The sequence below is a fragment of the Saccopteryx bilineata genome, chromosome 3 (assembly GCF_036850765.1).
Source record: "Saccopteryx bilineata isolate mSacBil1 chromosome 3, mSacBil1_pri_phased_curated, whole genome shotgun sequence".
Lineage (NCBI taxonomy): Eukaryota > Metazoa > Chordata > Mammalia > Chiroptera > Emballonuridae > Saccopteryx > Saccopteryx bilineata.
The window spans coordinates 202,630,898-202,649,641 of record NC_089492.1 but is presented as its reverse complement, the minus strand read 5'-3'; the positions used below and the strand labels follow the sequence as shown (position 1 = coordinate 202,649,641).

Below are 18,744 nucleotides of genomic sequence, written 5' to 3'. Positions count from 1 at the left end.
AGTACTTGTCTATTTAGACCTAGTATATATATCAAGTCTTGTCAAGTTTTTAGAGCTAAGGCACTTAATAGAAAAAGTTCTCCCAAAATGTTTAGCAGAAATAAACAAATGATGGCTTATAGAAAAAAGTAATAAAAGTTAACCCATACAGAGTGTGTTGGGTTTCAGGAAATGAATATGCTTAACTCATTCAAATCTCACAACCTCACACAGTATATATTACTAATGTCCCCATTTTTATAAATAAGAAAGTTGAGACACAGAAATAAATCAACTCATCCAAGAACACACAGTGATACAGCTGGAGTGCAAATCCAGATAGCAGACTGTGCTCTTAACTTTTCCTTTAGGCTGATATACTCAGGTCAGATCATTCTGAATTAGGTTTGGATACATATTGTGTGTTTTTTAAGAGTGGTTTAAAAAGACAAAGGTTTCTCTCTTGTGTGCAAAAAGTGATGAAGAGATAATCAGGCTGGTAATGAAACTTCATAATAACGTTGTTCTCAGACCTTCCTTCATTCTGCTCTAGCACCTTACTTAGCACACAGTCTCTCTCTTCAAGGTCAATTTAAGATCTAAGGTGGCTGCTAGAGTTGCACCCATTAGCTCCATATAACAGGTGGAAAGAAAAGGGAAAAAGAGAAGAGAGAAAGATCTTTGGGTCAACTCTCTTCAGTGTGATTTTCAATAAGTAGCATTATCCTCTGCCTGAGTGTTATTGGCCAAAATTTAATCATTATAGACAACTACCAGAGATATTGAGTAGAAAATACAAAATTTTATTGTAGTTCACAATATGCACAGATGAAAACAAAATTCAAAGTTCTGTTACTAAGAACAAAGGGGACAATAATATTAGGATGACTTTCACAGACAGTCACTTTCACAGTGACAAAAAGTGCCCTGAAGAAAAAAGAAAATAAGCTCTAGGTATATCAGAAGAAGGAAATGTGAGACAATTTTATATGAATGCTTTTACAGAAAGCCTTTCTGATGAAGTAATGTTTCAGCAGATTCTTCAAAGGAGTGAGGGTGTGAGCCAAATGAGCATCTAGGGGAAGAAAATTTCAAAGTGGAAAACTCAAAAGAAAAAGGTGGTTTATATCCTAGGAATAGCAAGAAATGTGATGGGAGGGTGGTGAGAAAGAAGGCAGGCAGGAGATGAAGTCAGAGAGGTGTTCACAGGCCAGAGGCCAGACCAGGTAGTACTTTGGAGGCCACTGAGAAAAATCTGAATTTTATTTGAAAAGAGTAGGAAAGCCAGTAGAAGGTTTTATACATAAGAGTGAAGCAGTCTGTCTTAAAATTATATAGCATAACATTAGCTGCTCTGAGAAGAATGGACTGTTGGGGAGCAAGAGTGAATGTAGGGAGATTAATATTGATATTAATGCAATGGTCTACACAAGGAGTAATGATGTCTTGGACCAGGGTATTTGAAAAGAGCAGATGACAAGTGATGGGTTCTGACTGGTTTTAGTTTGAAGACAGAGCAAACATGAGATTAGCTCATGACTATGTGTGGGATGTGTAAGGAACAAAAAATATCCAGGGTTTTCAACCCAGACAGTGAGAAAACCAGAGTTACTGATTATATTACCAAAATTGGGGTGATAGGAAATGAAACAGATTTGAGGGGGTATCCAGAGTTGACTTTTAGGCCAGTTTAGTATGAAATAGTATTTTAAATTTTACAATTATTATTATAGAGGTGATAAAATTAAATTGAATGAACATATATAATGCTGGGTTTTGTTTAAACCCATATTTTCTATTTCTTAATTCTAACTTCCTCTGCATCACTAGGCAGAAGAGACACTGAAGAAATACCTGGAGTCCAAAGAGAGTGTGGCTAATGCTCTTCTACAGACTGATCAGTCACTTACAGAAAAGGAAAAAGAGATTGAAGGTGAGGTTAGCTGAAAACTGTTTAGTTAGATGGAAAGCCCAGGAAATGTTAATATTAGACATATCAGTTCACCTGATATCATTATTGTAGAGCAAAGAATAACAAGTACAGTTCATAGTCTAGGAGATTTTTTTCCACTGATATTTACAGTCATCTTTTGCTTACTAAGCATAAAAATTATCACAAGAAGTTTTCTCTGGGAAATAATAATTTTAATAAAAGTGGGGCCTGACCAGGTGATAATACAGTGGATAGAGCATCGGCCCAGGATGCTGAGGACCCAGGTTCAAAATCCCAAGGTCACCATCTTGAGCATGGGATCATACACATGGCCCCAAGGTCAGTGGCTTGAAACCCAAGGTCATTGGCTTGAGCAAGGGTTCACTGGCTCTGCTGGAGCCTGCTGATCAAGGTACATATAAGAAAGCAATTAATGAACAACTAAGAAGCTGCAATGAAGAATTGATGCTTCTCATCTCTCTCCCTTCCTTTGTCTGTCTCTGTCTGTCACTCCATCTCTTTCTCTCTTTTTCACTTAAAAAAATGGAGTGAAATGCAAAACAAGGCCATAACAATTTAATCCCCTTGTTTCTCTGCTTACTTTTTCTACTCAGTGGAACGTATAAAGGCTGAATCTGCAGAGGCTGCAGCAAAAATGTTGGAAGAAATGCAAAAGAAGAATCAGAAGATGATGGAAGAGAAAGAAAAGAGTTATCAAGAACATTTGAAACAATTGACTGAGAAGATGGAGTTGGAGAGGGCCCAGTTAATGGCAGAGCAAGAGAGGATTCTCGCTCTGAAACTTGAGGTATTCAATTCTGTCATTGCCATTTCTCCTCCAGTGCACTGAATCAAAACACTGCTTAGAAATTAAAGTATATGTCATATTAAGGGCTTTTCTAGCCCTAACACTAGTAGGTATTATATTCTTTTAGTATTTCTACCCATGACCCTCTCTGATAACTAAAAGGTATTTACTTGCAAGATAAAATGTCATGGAATCTTTTATTATTAAATCACTAATAAACAATAGCTATTCACTACCAGGTACTGCATGATGACTTCATAGTCATTCTATGATCAAATCCTCATTTTATGTTATAGGTACTATTATAATCTCATTTTCAGATTAAGAAATTGTAATGTCATGATAGAGAAGTAACATTCCAAGTCCTACCTATTGGAAGAATTATCTGGTCTGTCTATTCTACTGAGTGGAGTTTACAGTGATTTTGTTTCTGCCATACCTGATATAACTTGATCTCTGCAGGCACTGTAATGAACAGAAAGACTCCATAACCATTTACACAATAGATCATGTAATTAAATTCCCAGGCTGTCTTTAATCTCAAACTCTCCAACTCCTCTCCAAGTCATTTTTGAACCCAGATGTCCACCCAGAAAGATAGTATGGACCAGTGCAGGCCCTGATCTCTCTAGCTTTTTTCTGTTACCATGCTACCAAATTTTGGAGACTTGTATTAAGCCCTCTGATCATGTAGTAACTTTCCCATTGAAATTCACTCATCTTTCTTACTTTCTTAAATATCTATTTAAGAGTCCATACTACCCAAATCAGAGTTGAAGCAAAGAATGATAGATTTTCCAGAAAGACTGTGTTGCATGTGGATGAAAAGGGCCAAGAGTACAATTCTAGGTAGTTAATATTTAAGAAAGTATAACAGAAGTTCATTTCTGTAGCTAAAGTCCAGTAAAATTATTGGCAGGCATAGGAAACTCTGGAGAAAGTCATACACTAGAAGTTAAGAAAGGGACAGATTTCAAAAATAATTCAAAAACTCATGAAGGATTAACATATGTATTGACAGGGGAAATAATTTGGCAAATGTGCGAAAAGTTTTAAATTGTATGAGTTCAGTCTTCACTTTCTTTTTCAGGAAAATGAACGGCTTCTCAGAGAAGGATTCAAGGAAGAAAGCAGGAAACTTCAAGAAGAGATGAGGGCTATCGAGAACAGCAGAACCTCAGGAGGAATATGTACTATACTTTAAAAATACAAGGCACATAACTTCCTAACCAGCTCACCTTCCCTCCACTAGGAAAAACTTGAATGAACAACTTCAGAATGTCAAACAATTGTTACTAAACAAAAGCGATGCTCACACCAATAAATACAATTTGAAATAATAATGATGCATGTGGTTTGTTTAGCCATAAAGTTTGCAAAGATAAAATGAACTGTGAAGGCAATGTTTTCTCTACAGAGTGATTAACTCATGCTTCATTATAGTAATAATGATTAGTGTGATCTAAACTGGATCTTATATTAGAAATCATGCATACTGAGTCCAGAGATACTTGAAATTGTAAAATGAGATGCATTTTATAATGGAGAGATATCAGGTGGGTCCAGTTTGGGGTAAAATTGTTTTTCTCACATCCATCACCTTCTAGATATCCGAGGCCCCATGCTATTGCTCAAGGGTTTACTTTGGTCTTGGGATAGGGTTGGAGTGTTGTAAACATAGGGCACCCTGATGGAAGTAAACAAGCCATGGGGCACAGCTGATCATCACTCCTGCCAAGTAGTCATTGGCTCATGGGCTGGCTGCAGATAAGGGAAATTGGGGACAATTGACCGCAAGGTACAGACAGTACACAGTTTTTTTTGTTTGTTTTTTTTTTAAAGAATACAAAAATATGCCTGACCTGTGGTGGCGCAGTGGATAAAGCGTCGACCTGGAAATGCTGAGGTCGCCGGTTCGAAACCCTGGGCTTGCCTGGCCAAGGCACATATGGGAGTTGATGCTTCCAGCTCCTCCCCCCTTCCTCTCTCTCTCTTTCTCTCTGTCTCACTCTTTCTCCTCTCTAAAATGAATTAATAAATAAATAAATTAATTAAAAAACAAACAAACAAACAAACAAAAAAAACTTCTAAAAAAAAAAAAAAAGAATACAAAAATATTACATCTATTTCTTTTTAAATAAGGTCCCATGATAAGATAGATTGGAACATATTTTCTTTTCTTTTCTTTTTTCATTATAAAATAACTTTATTTCCAAAAAACAGTACGGCTGAAGACCGGATTGAGCCTGTTGGCCATGGTTTGCTGAACTTAAGGAAAATACAGACCTCCCCCTGAACAAGAAGGAATTCTGCCAGCAGAATTCATTCAAACTGCAGTGCTTTCCCTGGGTCTCCAGCTTGCTGGTCTACCTTGCAGACTTTGCACTTGCACTTGCTAACCTCTACAATCATGTAAGCCATTTTCTAAAAATAAGTCAATCTCTCTATACCCCACTCCTTCACTCCCTCTCTCTCCCCCATACATGTATATGTGTGTATATGTGCATGTGTATATAGTGCCCATATATATAAACATAAATATACACACTCACATACCTTTACAGAACTGTGACTAGTACAGGTTATTTAACATATTCAACAACAGATGTGAATGGTATAACCATATATCAGTCAGAACAGTCCTAAAAATTATAAAAATAATTATAATACTATTGATAACAACTTAATCACTCAGAAAATGTGGTAATCCAGAAAAATGAAGTTCCCTTATACCTAAACAAAAATATAATGTCATGTGAAATCTTAACAAAAGTTAATTCCCCAAATATTCTTGCTTATTATTTTTTTATAAATAAATTTTTATTTTAATGGGGTGACATCAATAAATCAGGGTACATATATTCAAAGAAAACATGTCCAGGTTATCTCATCATTCAATTCTGTTGCATACCCATCACCCAAAAAGAGATTGTCCTCCATCACCTTCTATCTAGTTTTCTTTGTACCCCTCCCCTTCCCCCTCCCCCTCTCCCTCCTTTCCTCCCCCCACCCCCCGTAACCACCACACTCTTGTCCATGTCTCTTAGTCTCGTTTTTATGTCCCACCAATGTAGGGTATCCTGCAGTTCTTGTTTTTTTCTGATTTACTTAGTTCACTTCGTATAATGTTATCAGGATCCCACCATTTTGTTTTAAGTGATCTAATGTCATCATTTCTTATGGCTTAATAGTATACCATGGTGTATATGGGCCACATCTTCTTTATCTAGTCTTCTATTAAAGCCTTTAAGCAAACTCTTGGCCTATACAGAAAGAATCCATAAAAGAGTACTGTCCTTAACATGTTCACCAAGTCCAAGTTGGCCCCAACACCATGCCAAATCCCTGAAAAATGCACCGCAACCCCAGTTCAGTCTGTTAGCAGCTATCCCAAGGAGCAGGAGTCCAGGAAAAGTCCACATCCAGGAAAAGTCCGCATGGCACTGGAATTGTTGTCACAATTCTATACTTTGCAGCTCACGTCGAAGTCCCAATGACCACTGCTTGTAGCTGGTAATGATTCAGGTAGACTGGAAAAGCCATCTGCAGCATGTGTGGAGATGGAGCTTCTGTTCTCCTCTGCCTGGAGAGATGAGACCAGGTTGCTTTTGCCTGGAGCTCTGTGACTGTGGCTTGGTAGAGAAAATCTTGCGATACACTAAGCTGGGTGGCAAAGGTAGATTCATAATAGAAGTTGGCAAAAGGGGGAAAGAGAGCTCTAAATTAGGAGTAGGTCCCAGCCTGAAATATGAGTGGGGCATTGAGGCAGGAAGAAAAAAAGAAACACTATATATTAAAAAAAGCAGCAGAAAATAGGACTATCAACACTCACAACAGAGATCTTCGAAGGAAGAATAAAAAACCTGACTATTCAGGCAAGACATAGTTAAGTGGCCCTTGTGCAAATGAGATAAGTTTACCTGCTTCTTGGAAGAAATACCCTAGGCTCATCCACACTGTCGTAGATGGGGCTGACGGGCCTGGGCCCCTTCAGCCTTCAGTGGCAAACCCCAGCATTCTGGGCAAGGTTAGGTCATAGGTGGCTGGAGCAGGGCTGGAAGAGACTGAACCCTCCCTTAGAGGAGCGAGGGGGAAGCCTACCTTCCAGTGTCCCTGTTTCCTCACAGCAGAGGCATGTAAGTCTGGCAGGCTTTAGCTCAATGACCTTCCTTTCCACTATTGAAGCAGGACCCAGATGGCATCCTATGAGACCCCTTTGGGGCATTGGAGCCTTTAAGGGCATATCCTAAAAGCTGGTATTTCCCTGATCTCTATTGGGTTTTTTCTGCCTCTAGGTATCTTAAAAGCCATTCTCAGAAGATCTCGCTGAGGGGTTTGAGGATCCCCATCTGCCTATATAAATCTTTTCCATATATCTGGAGCTATTTGGAAAAAGACAAACCAGTGTTATTAGCTGGATCAAATAAAGAAGGTAGTAGTTTGCAGGCGAAAAAGATTTGGTGTCTCCTCTTCATCAGCATTCAAAAGAAATTTAAATTGTTTTTTAAGTAAAAAGCATGATATGGTAGACCCGTAGGAGTTCCAGGATATGACTATGCCCTTAAAAATTTTTTTTAAATTGACCTTAAAATATTTGCTGGGTATACTTTAATGATACCTTAACTTTAAAGATTGTAAGAATGACAAAACACAGTAAATGCTTTTGCTACATATGCAGGAGCATTGTCAGTTTAACCAGTTTAGGAAATTCAATAACAGAACAATGCATACAGACAATGAGCTATAACATGCTTAGCAGCCTCTCTTGTTCTGACAGAGGTTACTATAAATCCAGAATATGTATCCACTTTAACATGGACATAGGACTGTTTGCCAAATGAAGGTATATGAGTAACATCTATTTGCCAAAGTTGTCCTGGTAGGGGTCCTTGAAGGTTAACTCCAAATGAAGGGGCAGATTGTAGTATAGGACCCCTTGGACAGGATCTCCCAATCTGCCGTGCTGCTTCCCGAGCAAGTTGAAACTGTTTACACAGGGCTGCAGCGTTCTGGTGATGAATAGTATGATACTGAATTGCTCGATCTGTCATGGTTGCTCCAAATAATTTTCTTTTGGGTAGCTTGATCAACAAGGGCATTCCTAGGCCCTGGCCGGTTGGCTCAGTGGTAGAGCATCGGCCTGGTGTGCAGGATTCCCAGGTTCGATTCCCGGCCAGAGCACACAGCAGAAGCGCCCATCTGCCTCTCCATCTCTCCTTCCTCTCCTTCCCCCTCTCCTTCCTCTCTGTCTCTCTCTTCCCCTCCCACAGCCAAGGCTCCACCAGAGCAAAGCCACCCTGGGTGCTAAGGATGGCCTCGTGGCCTCTGCCTCAGGTGCTAGAATGGCTCTGGTTGCAACAGAGTAACACCCCAGATGGGCAGAGCATTCCCCCCTGGTAGGCGTGCCAGGTGGATCCCGGTCGGGCGCATGCGGGAGTCTGTCTGACTGCCTCCCCATTTCCACCTTCAGAAAAATACAAAAAAAAAGAAAAAAAAGAAAAAAAAAAGGACATTCCCTTGTGCTAAAGCTCCAGGGAGCATGGAGTGAGCTCGAGTATGTCCCATGAAACATGGAGCTCTATGTTGACATACAAATCTTTGAAGAAGGAGAAACTGCTGAATAGTACACAGTTCTAGATTGGGTAGCAGCTACATGGTCTGTGAGTACAAATGGGATTCTGGGAAACTGGTTGAGGAAGTATTTGCCTCTGTCAAAATGGATTCATGTGTGTATGCTTCACCTCCCATCTATAAGATTCTTTTAGGTAATTATCGTCCTATCCACAGGTTACCCTCCCTATCTCTTCTACTTTCCTTTCCTGTTTCCCTCCTATAGTTCTGAGAGTAATTTCTACAGTCATAGAAAGAAAGTTTTAACTCAAACTTTACATAAATTCACTTTTATTTCTCTGAGAACAATTAATGTAATCTTACAAAACCTAAAACTGAACTCTATTTTTCTCTCTGCCTTTCTGCTTTTATGTTAGAACAATACTGTGAGGGGAAAAATTGTTCACCCTCACCTCAACTCACACCATATGCAGAAACAAATTTAAGATGAATCACAGTCTAGTCTTAAATGTTAGCCAAGTATCACAAAGTTCCTAAAAAACATAGAAGAATATCTATACTTTTGGGGTAGATGAAGAGTTCTCAAACAAAATATAAAATGCACTCTACATATAAGAAAAAAATTGAAAAATAACCTAATCAGAATTAAAATCTTTTAAAATTTTTGTTTGTTAATTTTAGTGAGAGAAAGGGGAAGAGAGAGATACAGGAGCATCAAGCTATTCTTGTATGTGCCCTGATTGGAGACCCAAACAGACCTACTCAAAGGTCTCAATGTAATTTCATTACATTGTAATGAAATTATCACAAATTAATGACAAAGAAAAAATCCTCAAGGCAGCTGGGAAAAGAAGAATATAACATATAAAGGAAGGCTCATTAAACTATCATTAGATTTCTCAGCAGAAATTCTACAAGCCAGAAGAGAGTGGACCCCAAAATTTAAAGTACTGAAAGAGAAGAACTTCTAGTCAGGAATATTATATCCATCAAAGCTATCCTTCAAATATGAAGTAGAAATAAAAACATTCACAGATCTAGAGAAGATAAAGAAATTTATCACCAGAAAACCCCCACTTCAGGAAATACTAAAGGGGATTATCTGACCAGACACAAATAACAAAACAAAACAAAACCACAAGTAAAAGCTCCAATAAACTCACAATACAAAGAAAGATAATCTTTGACAACAAAAACAAAAGAGGGGAGAGGACAAAGATTAGCAGTAGCAAAGGAGGATAGAGTGCAGAAGTACACATGAGATAATGGACTACAGTGAATATGATATATAATTCTTTAATTACTTAATGGTAACCACCCCTGAAAATACCACTACTGAAAAACATAGCTTAAAAAAAAGAAGACAATGAGGAGATGACGTCAGAGTAATGGCGGGGTAGGAAGCGATACCGATAAATCTCCCCCAAAACTCAACAAGATCTTCAACCAGAAACAGAAAAACCTATACTTGGAGCTTCCAGATGCTTCGCAATACACCCAAAGGTATGATTGAGTGAAAAATTGGCTAAATATATAACCAAACCCCGAAGGAAATAGGGAGTAAGAAATGCTCCGCCTTCCTCACTAACCTAAACAGGGCGGTTTTCTCTGGTAACTGTGAATATAGAAACTGAGGCGGGCAAAGGGGGTGAATAGATCCAGGCCGCCACGGCACAAACGGCCAAACCAGGCTGTGGCACGGAAAATCTGATCCTGTGGCAACCCGGGCAATACAAGCTAACACTCGCGCCAAACCCAAACAAAGAAAGACAAGCGGAGCGGCCATTTTACCCGGTCTCCTGGCCGGTGCGCAGTTAGTGGGCGAGAGATTTCTTCCTAGGCCCCGAGAGTGGGTGCCCGTGTTGCCCCACGGAGAGGCAGGGTCAGAGGCCATTCTGTGGGACGAAAGCAGAATCTCTGGGCAGCCCCAGCGCCCTGGGAAAGCCGCACACGGGAGGGAGTGAGAACTAATTCCAACGGTGGAAATTTTCCGTGCTGGTGAGGGTTTCACTCAGAGGGAACCGCGGCCGGCCTCATATCCTGGTTTGCGCACGCAGATAAGGAGTGAGTGATTCCTCCGAGTGCCTCGGCAGTGCGCGCCCATGTTATCCCACAGAGGGCCAGAGTCAGGGGCCTTTGTGTGGGCCAAAGCGGAATCTCGAGCCGCCCAAGCGCCTTGCAAAAGCCACACACGGGGATGGAGCGAGACTCAATTCCAACGCTGCAACTTTTCCCTGCGGTTGGGGTTTCACTCAGAGCGTGAGACTGCTGGCCGGATATCCTGGTCGCAGACAGTGAGTGAGAGTTTCCTCCAAGCGCCCCAGAAGTGGGCGCCCGCTTGTGTTACTGGACAGAGTGGCAGAGCCAGAGGTCTTTGAGTGGGCGGAAAGCCCGCCTGATTATGCTAGCAGCTCTGACTGACTGAGCCTTACCCAGAGCCCTGTGCTGAGTGGAAATAGAGTGGGGAGTTGCCAGCTCTTTGAGCCTCTTACTATCCAGGCAGAGGCAGCAGCAACCCCATAGCTGGATTATCAGGCTACTAATTGAGGAAGGAAAGACTAGGAGAAAGGCTCCAGGAACACGGACTCTCTCACTGTCGGAGCCTATAAATGCCAATGAGCTTCGACTGCCAACGAGACTAAAGCACAATACATGACATTGCCATAGAGAATTATCAACTGCAAACCTCTACCTGAGCGTGCCAAAGGGGCAGAACCCGGGGTACAGAGTCACCGACCAGGAAGAGGGAGAGAAAAGAAAAAGCAAGAAGATAACCTCTCAAAATCAAGAATAATCTGCAGACTTTCTAACCTAGCCCATTTTATTATATTTGTTCGTTTGTTTCTCTTATCTTCATTCTTGATACTTTTTTTTCCTCCTCCAATTTGGCCGATTGACTCTCTACCGGTCTTACTCTCTCCTCTCCTTGAACTACACTACCCATAAGTGTTACATCTCCCATTATCTTTTCTCTTCTCTTCCTTTCTCTCTATGAGGGTTGCACTCCAAAACCCTTAAATCTCTCTCTCTCTCTCTCTCCTTTCTTTTTTCTTCTTTTAGTGGTTCCCTCTTTTTTTCTCTCTCTCTCTTTCTTTTCTCCCTCTATATTAGTTTCTTCCTTTCTCCTTTACATCTCCTCTCATTCAAACCTCAATAACAAACAAATTATCTTATCTGGGACTCAAACCTATGTTTGTGGCATTTTGGGGGTTTTTTACTTCACCTTTTTAACTCACTAGCAGTGCTCCCATCCCTGGCTCTCCATATTATCTAATTCTTGTTCCACTAAATACAATAGTAATTTTTTAATTTGTCCCCCCATTTTTCCGTTTTCCTCTTATTCCTCTCATCATAACTCTTAGACAACCAGCACTTAAAAGCAAATCATTTTATTCTTGACCCAAATTTTTTCCTTATTTGCTTTTTGTGGGTCCATACGCTCTTTTTTTTTCTTTTTTCTTTTTTTTTTTTTTTTTTTTGCCCCTTTATTACTTTTCTCCAATTCAGGCCCTCCATCACAGGCATTGTTTGTTATAATTCACAGTCCACCACAAGATTTTCTCAAGAAAGAGGGGAGAGGAGAGGAGAGGAAAAAAGGAGGGGGGGAATAATTTCCTTTTTTAAAAAAATTTTTATTTTATTTTATTTTTCTTTATTTCATTATTAATTTTTTTTAAAAAAAAACAACTCTTCGATTTTTTTTTGATTTTTTTTTAACTTTTTATTCTTTATTAAATCTCATTAATACTATCAACAAAACCACCCTCAGATGCCATTAAGGAAGAGAAAATCGAATATCATGGATACAAAAGAAAGAGAGGTAACACAGCTAGATGAGGAAAAATCTATGGAGAAAAAATTTAATATATTGGAAACCTTGGAGCTGAATGACAGAGAATTCAAGATAGAAATACTAAAAATCCTCCGAGATATACAAGAAAACACAGAAAGGCAATTTAGGGAGCTCAGAAAACAACTCAACGAACACAAAGAATATATTAACAAGGAAATTGAAACTATAAAAACAAATGAAACAGAGATGAAAAGCTCAATTCACGAGCTGAAAAACGAAGTAAAAAGCTTAGCTAATAGAACAGGTCAGATAGAAGAGAGGATTAGTGAAATAGAAGACAAGCAACTTGAGGCACAACAGAGAGAAGAAGAAAGAGACTCAAAAATTAAAAAAAATGAGATAGCCCTACAAGAATTATCTGACTCCATCAAAAAGAATAACATAAGAATAATAGGTATATCAGAGGGAGAAGAGAGAGAAAATGGAATGGAGAACATACTCAAACAAATAATAGATGAGAACTTCTCATGCCTGTGGAAAGAACTAAAGCCTCAAGTTCAAGAAGCAAACAGAACACCGAGTTTTCTTAACCCCAACAAACCTACTCCAAGGCATATCATAATGAAATTGACACAAACCAACAGCAAAGAAAAAATACTCAAGGCAGCCAGGGAAAAGAAGAATACAACATATAAAGGAAGGCCCATTAGATTATCATCAGATTTCTCAGCAGAAACTCTACAAGCTAGAAGAGAGTGGACCCCAATATTTAAAGTCCTGAAAGAGAGGAACTTTCAGCCACGAATACTATACCCATCAAAGCTATCCTTCAAATACGAAGGAGAAATAAAAACATTCACAGATACAGAAAAGATGAGGGAATTTATCATCAGAAAACCCCCACTCCAGGAATTACTAAAGGGGGTTCTCCAATCAGATACAAAGAACAAAAAAAAAAACAGAGCCACAAGTAAAAGCTCCAAGAAGAACACAATAAAACCAAATTTAAACTGTGACAACAACAAAAAGAAAGAGGGGGAGAAGATGGAGATTAACAGTAGCAAAGGACGATGGAGTGCAAAAGTACTCACAAAATAGTTCGCTACAATGAACAGGGTAGGGACCCTTTTCATTACTCAAAGGTAACCACCATTGAAAAAAACACCACAGAAGCACATGCGATAAAAAAGATAGCAACAGAGGAAAGATGTATGGAATACAACCAAATAAAAACAAAAGATAGAAAAACGAAAGAGAAGGATCAAACAAGACACAGAACTAACAGAAAGCAAGATATAAAATGGCAATAGGGAACTCACAAGTATCAATAATTACACTAAATGTAAACGGATTAAACTCACCAATAAAAAGGCACAGAGTAGCAGAATGGATTAAAAAAGAAAATCCAACTGTATGCTGCCTACAGGAAACTCATCTAAGTAACAAGGATAAAAACAAATTCAAAGTGAAAGGCTGGAAAACAATACTCCAAGCAAATAACATCCAAAAAAAAGCAGGTGTAGCAATACTCATATCGGATAATGCTGACTACAAGACAGGAAAAGTACTCAGAGACAAAAATGGCCATTTCATAATGGCTAAGGGGACACTGAATCAAGAAGACATAACAATTCTTAATATATATGCACCAAACCAAGGAGCACCAAAATATATAAGACAGCTACTTATTGATCTTAAAACAAAAACTGACAAAAATACAATCATACTTGGAGACCTCAATACACCGCTGACGGCTCCAGATCGGTCATCCAAACAGAGAATCAACAAAGACATAGTGGCCTTAAACAAAACACTAGAGCACCTGGATATAATAGACATCTACAGCACATTTCATCCCAAAGTGACTGAGTATACATTTTTCTCCAATGTACATGGATCATTCTCAAGAATTGACCATATGTTGGGCCACAAAAACAACATCAGCAAATTCAGAAAAATTGAAGTTGTACCAAGCATATTTTCTGATCATAAAGCCTTGAAACTAGAATTCAACTGCAAAAAAGAGGAAAAAATCCCACAAAAATGTGGAAACTAAACAACATACTTTTAAAAAATGAATGGGTCAAAGAAGAAATAAGTGCAGAGATCAAAAGATATATACAGACTAATGAAAATGACAATACGACATATCAGAATCTATGGGATGCAGCAAAAGCAGTGATAAGAGGGAAGTTCATATCGCTTCAGGCATATATGAACAAACAAGAGAGAGCCCAAGTGAACCACTTAACTTACCACCTTAAGGAACTAGAAAAAGAAGAACAAAGACAACCCAAAACTAGCCGAAGAAAGGAGATAATAAAAATCAGAGCAGAAATAAATGAATTAGAGATCAGAAAAACTATAGAAAAAATCAATAGAACAAGGAGCTGGTTTTTTGAAAAGATCAATAAAATTGACAAACCCTTGGCAAGACTTACCAAGGAAAAAAGAGAAAGAACTCATATAAACAAAATCCAAAATGAAAGAGGAGAAATCACCACGGACACCGTAGATATACAAAGAATTATTGTAGAATACTATGAAAAACTTTATGCCACTAAATTCAACAACCTAAATGAAATGGATAAATTCCTAGAAAAATACAACCTTCCTAGACTGAGTCAAGAAGAAGCAGAAAGCCTAAACAGACCAATCAGTAGAGAAGAAATAAAAAAAACCATTAAAAACCTCCCCAAGCGCTGGCCGGTTGGCTCAGCGGTAGAGCGTCGGCCTAGCGTGCGGAGGACCCGGGTTCGATTCCCGGCCAGGGCACACAGGAGAAGCGCCCATTTGCTTCTCCACCCCTCCGTCGCGCTTTCCTCTCTGTCTCTCTCTTCCCCTCCCGCAGCCAAGGCTCCATTGGAGCAAAGATGGCCCGGGCGCTGGGGATGGCTCTGTGGCCTCTACCTCAGGCGCTAGATTGGCTCTGGTCGCAACATGGCGACGCCCAGGATGGGCAGAGCATCGCCCCCTGGTGGGCAGAGCGTCGCCCCTGGTGGGCGTGCCGGGTGGATCCCGGTCGGGCGCATGCGGGAGTCTGTCTGACTGTCTCTCCCCGTTTCCAGCTTCAGAAAAATGAAAAAAAAAAAAAAAAAAAAAAAAAAAACCTCCCCAAAAATAAAAGTCCAGGCCCTGTCGGCTATACCAGCGAATTTTATCAAACATTCAAAGAAGACTTGGTTCCTATTCTACTCAAAGTCTTCCAAAAAATTGAAGAAGAAGCAATACTTCCAAACACATTTTATGAGGCCAACATAACCCTCATACCAAAACCAGGCAAGGATGGCACAAAAAAAGAAAACTACAGACCAATATCTCTAATGAATACAGATGCTAAAATACTAAACAAAATACTAGCAAATCGAATACAACAACATATTAAAAAAATAATACATCATGATCAAGTGGGATTCATCCCAGAATCTCAAGGATGGTTCAACATACGTAAAACGGTTAATGTAATACACCATATCAACAAAACAAAGAACAAAAACCACATGATCTTATCAATAGACGCAGAAAAGACTTTCGATAAAATACAACACAATTTTATGTTTAAGACTCTCAACAAAATGGGTATAGAAGGAAAATATCTCAACATGATAAAGGCCATATATGATAAACCATCAGCTAACATCATATTAAATGGCACTAAACTGAAGGCTTTCCCCCGTAAATCAGGAACAAGACAGGGTTGTCCACTCTCTCCACTCTTATTTAATGTGGTACTAGAGGTTCTCGCCACAGCAATCAGACAAGACAAAGAAATAAAAGGCATCCATATCAGAAAAGAAGAAGTAAAGCTATCACTTTTTGCAGATGATATGATCCTATACATCGAAAACCCCAAAGAATCCACAAAAAGACTACTAGAAACAATAAGCCAATACAGTAAGGTCGCAGGATACAAAATTAACATACAGAAGTCAATAGCCTTTCTATATGCCAACAATGAAACAACTGAGAAGGAACTCAAAAGAATAATCCCCTTCACGATTGCAACAAAAAAAATAAAATACTTAGGAATAAACATAACAAAGAATGTAAAGGACTTATATAATGAAAACTATAAACCATTGTTAAGGGAAATCGAAAAAGATATAATGAGATGGAAGAATATACCTTGTTCTTGGCTAGGAAGAATAAATATAATCAAGATGGCTATATTACCCAAAGCAATATACAAATTTAATGCAATTCCCATCAAACTTCCAATGACATTTTTTAAAGAAATAGAGCAAAGAATCAACAGATTTATATGGAACTATAAAAAACCCGAATAGCCAAAGCAATCCTAAAGAAAAAGAATGAAGCTGGGGGCATAACAATACCTGACTTCAAACTATATTATAGGGCCACGACAATCAAAACAGCATGGTATTGGCAGAAAAATAGACACTCAGACCAATGGAACAGAATAGAAAGTCCAGAAATAAAACCACATATATATAGTCAAATAATTTTTGATAAAGGGGCCAACAACACACAATGGAGAAAAGAAAGCCTCTTCAATAAATGGTGCTGGGAAAACTGGAAAGCCACATGCAAAAGAATGAAACTGGACTACAGTCTCTCCCCCTGTACAAAAATTAACTCAAAATGGATCAAAGATCTAAACATAAGACCTGAAACAATTAAGTACATAGAAGAAGACATAGGTACTCAACTCATGGACCTGGGTTTTAAAGAGCATTTTATGAATTTGACTCCAATGGCAAGAGAAGTGAAGGCAAAAATTAATGAATGGGACTACATCAGAATAAAAAGTTTTTGCTCAGCAAGAGAAACTGATAACAAAATAAACAGAAAGCCAACTAAATGGGAAATGATATTTTCAAACAACAGCTCAGATAAGGGCCTAATATCCAAAATATACAAAGAACTCATAAAACTCAACAACAAACAAACAAACAATCCAATAAAAAAATGGGAAGAGGATATGAATAGACACTTCTCCCAGTAAGAAATACAAATGGCCAACAGATATATGAAAAGATGCTCATCTTCTTTAGCTATTAGAGAAATGCAAATCAAAACGGCAATAAGATACCACCTCACACCTGTTCGATTAGCTGTTATTAGCAAGTCAGGTAATAGCAAATGTTGGAGAGGCTGTGGTGAAAAAGGAACCCTCATACACTGTTGGTGGGAATGTAAAGTAGTACAACCATTATGGAAGAAAGTATGGTGGTTCCTCAAAAACCTGAAAATAGAACTACCTTATGACCCAGCAATCCCTCTATTGGGTATATATCCCCAAAACTCAGAAACATTGATACGTAAAGACACATGCAGCCCCATGTTTATTGCAGCATTGTTCACAGTGGCCAGGACATGGAAACAACCAAAAAGCCCATCAATAGATGACTGGATAAAGAAGATGTGGCACATATACACTATGGAATACTACTCAGCCATAAGAAATGATGACATCAGAACATTTACAGCAAAATGGTGGGATCTTGATAACATGATAAGAAAGAGAAATAAGTAAATCAGAAAAAAACAGGAACTGTATTATTCCATACGTAGGTGGGACATAATAGTGAAACTAAGAGACATTGATAAGAGTGTGGTGGTTACGCGGGGGAGGGGGGAATGGGAGAGGGATAGGGGGTGGGGTGGGGCACAAAGAAAACAAGATAGAAGGTGACAGAGGACAATCTGACTTTGGGTGGTGGGTATGCAACATAATTGAACGACAAGATAACCTGGACTTGTTATCTTTGAATATATGCATCCTGATTTATTGATGTCACCCCATTAAAAAAATAAAATAAAAAAAAAAAAGAAGAAACACAGGAAAGAAATATGGAATACCACCAAACCAAAGCAAATGACAGAAAACAAAAGGGAAGAACAAAACAAGAAACAGAGCTATCAGAAAGCAATATATAAAATAGTAATAGGAAACCCTCAAGTGTCAATCATTACATTAAATATAAATGAATTGAACTCACCAATAAAAAGGCTGAGTGGCAGAGTTGTTCAAAAAAGAAAACCCAACTGTATGCTGCCTTCAAGAAATACATCTAAGCTACAAGTATAAAAACAAATTCAAAGTGAAAGGTTGGAAAACGATTCTCCAAGCAAATAAAATCCAAAGAAAAGCAAGTGTAGCCATACTCATATCTAACAATGCTGACTACAAGAAAAAAAAAGTAACCAGAATAAAAGATGGTCATTTCATAATGATAAAGGGGACATTGAGTCAAAAAGACATAATATTTCTTAATATAAATGCACCAAACCAAGGAGCACCAAAGTATATGAAACATCTACTAACTGATCTAAAATTAAAACCAACAAAAATACAATCATACTTGGAGACCTCAATACAATACTGATGATTCTAGATCATTCATCCAAACAGGAAATCAATAAAGAAATATTGACCTTAAACAAAACACTAGAACAATTAAATATGACAATAAAACATCTACTGGGCATTTCATCTCAAAACATCAGAGTATACAATTTCTCCAGAGTACATGGAACATTTCTCAAGAATTGACCATATGTTTGGCCACAAAACTAACATCAACAAATTCAAAAAGATTAAAATTATACCAAGCATAAAGCTCTGATCATAGAGCTTTAAAACTAGGTCAAAGAAGAAATAAAAGCAGAGATCTAAAGATATATACAGACAAATGA

The 18,744-nt window shown here is 38.5% G+C and overlaps 2 protein-coding genes across 2 annotated transcripts in view; both read left to right on the top strand.

The window, feature by feature from the left end:
- Positions 1-4,063, top strand: part of LOC136330939 (guanylate-binding protein 2-like) — a 28,410-nt gene extending 24,347 nt beyond the window's left edge. Inside the window, exons 9-11 of the mRNA XM_066268577.1 lie at positions 1,810-1,912; positions 2,527-2,720; positions 3,811-4,063. Coding sequence (XP_066124674.1) covers positions 1,810-1,912; positions 2,527-2,720; positions 3,811-3,924 — 411 coding nt within the window. The 3' untranslated portion in view covers positions 3,925-4,063. The remainder of the gene's footprint in view (positions 1-1,809; positions 1,913-2,526; positions 2,721-3,810) is intronic.
- LOC136330942 (guanylate-binding protein 4-like) overlaps positions 1-18,744 on the top strand; it is a 221,631-nt gene that overhangs the window by 36,927 nt on the left and 165,960 nt on the right. The gene's annotated exons all lie outside the window — the stretch shown is intronic.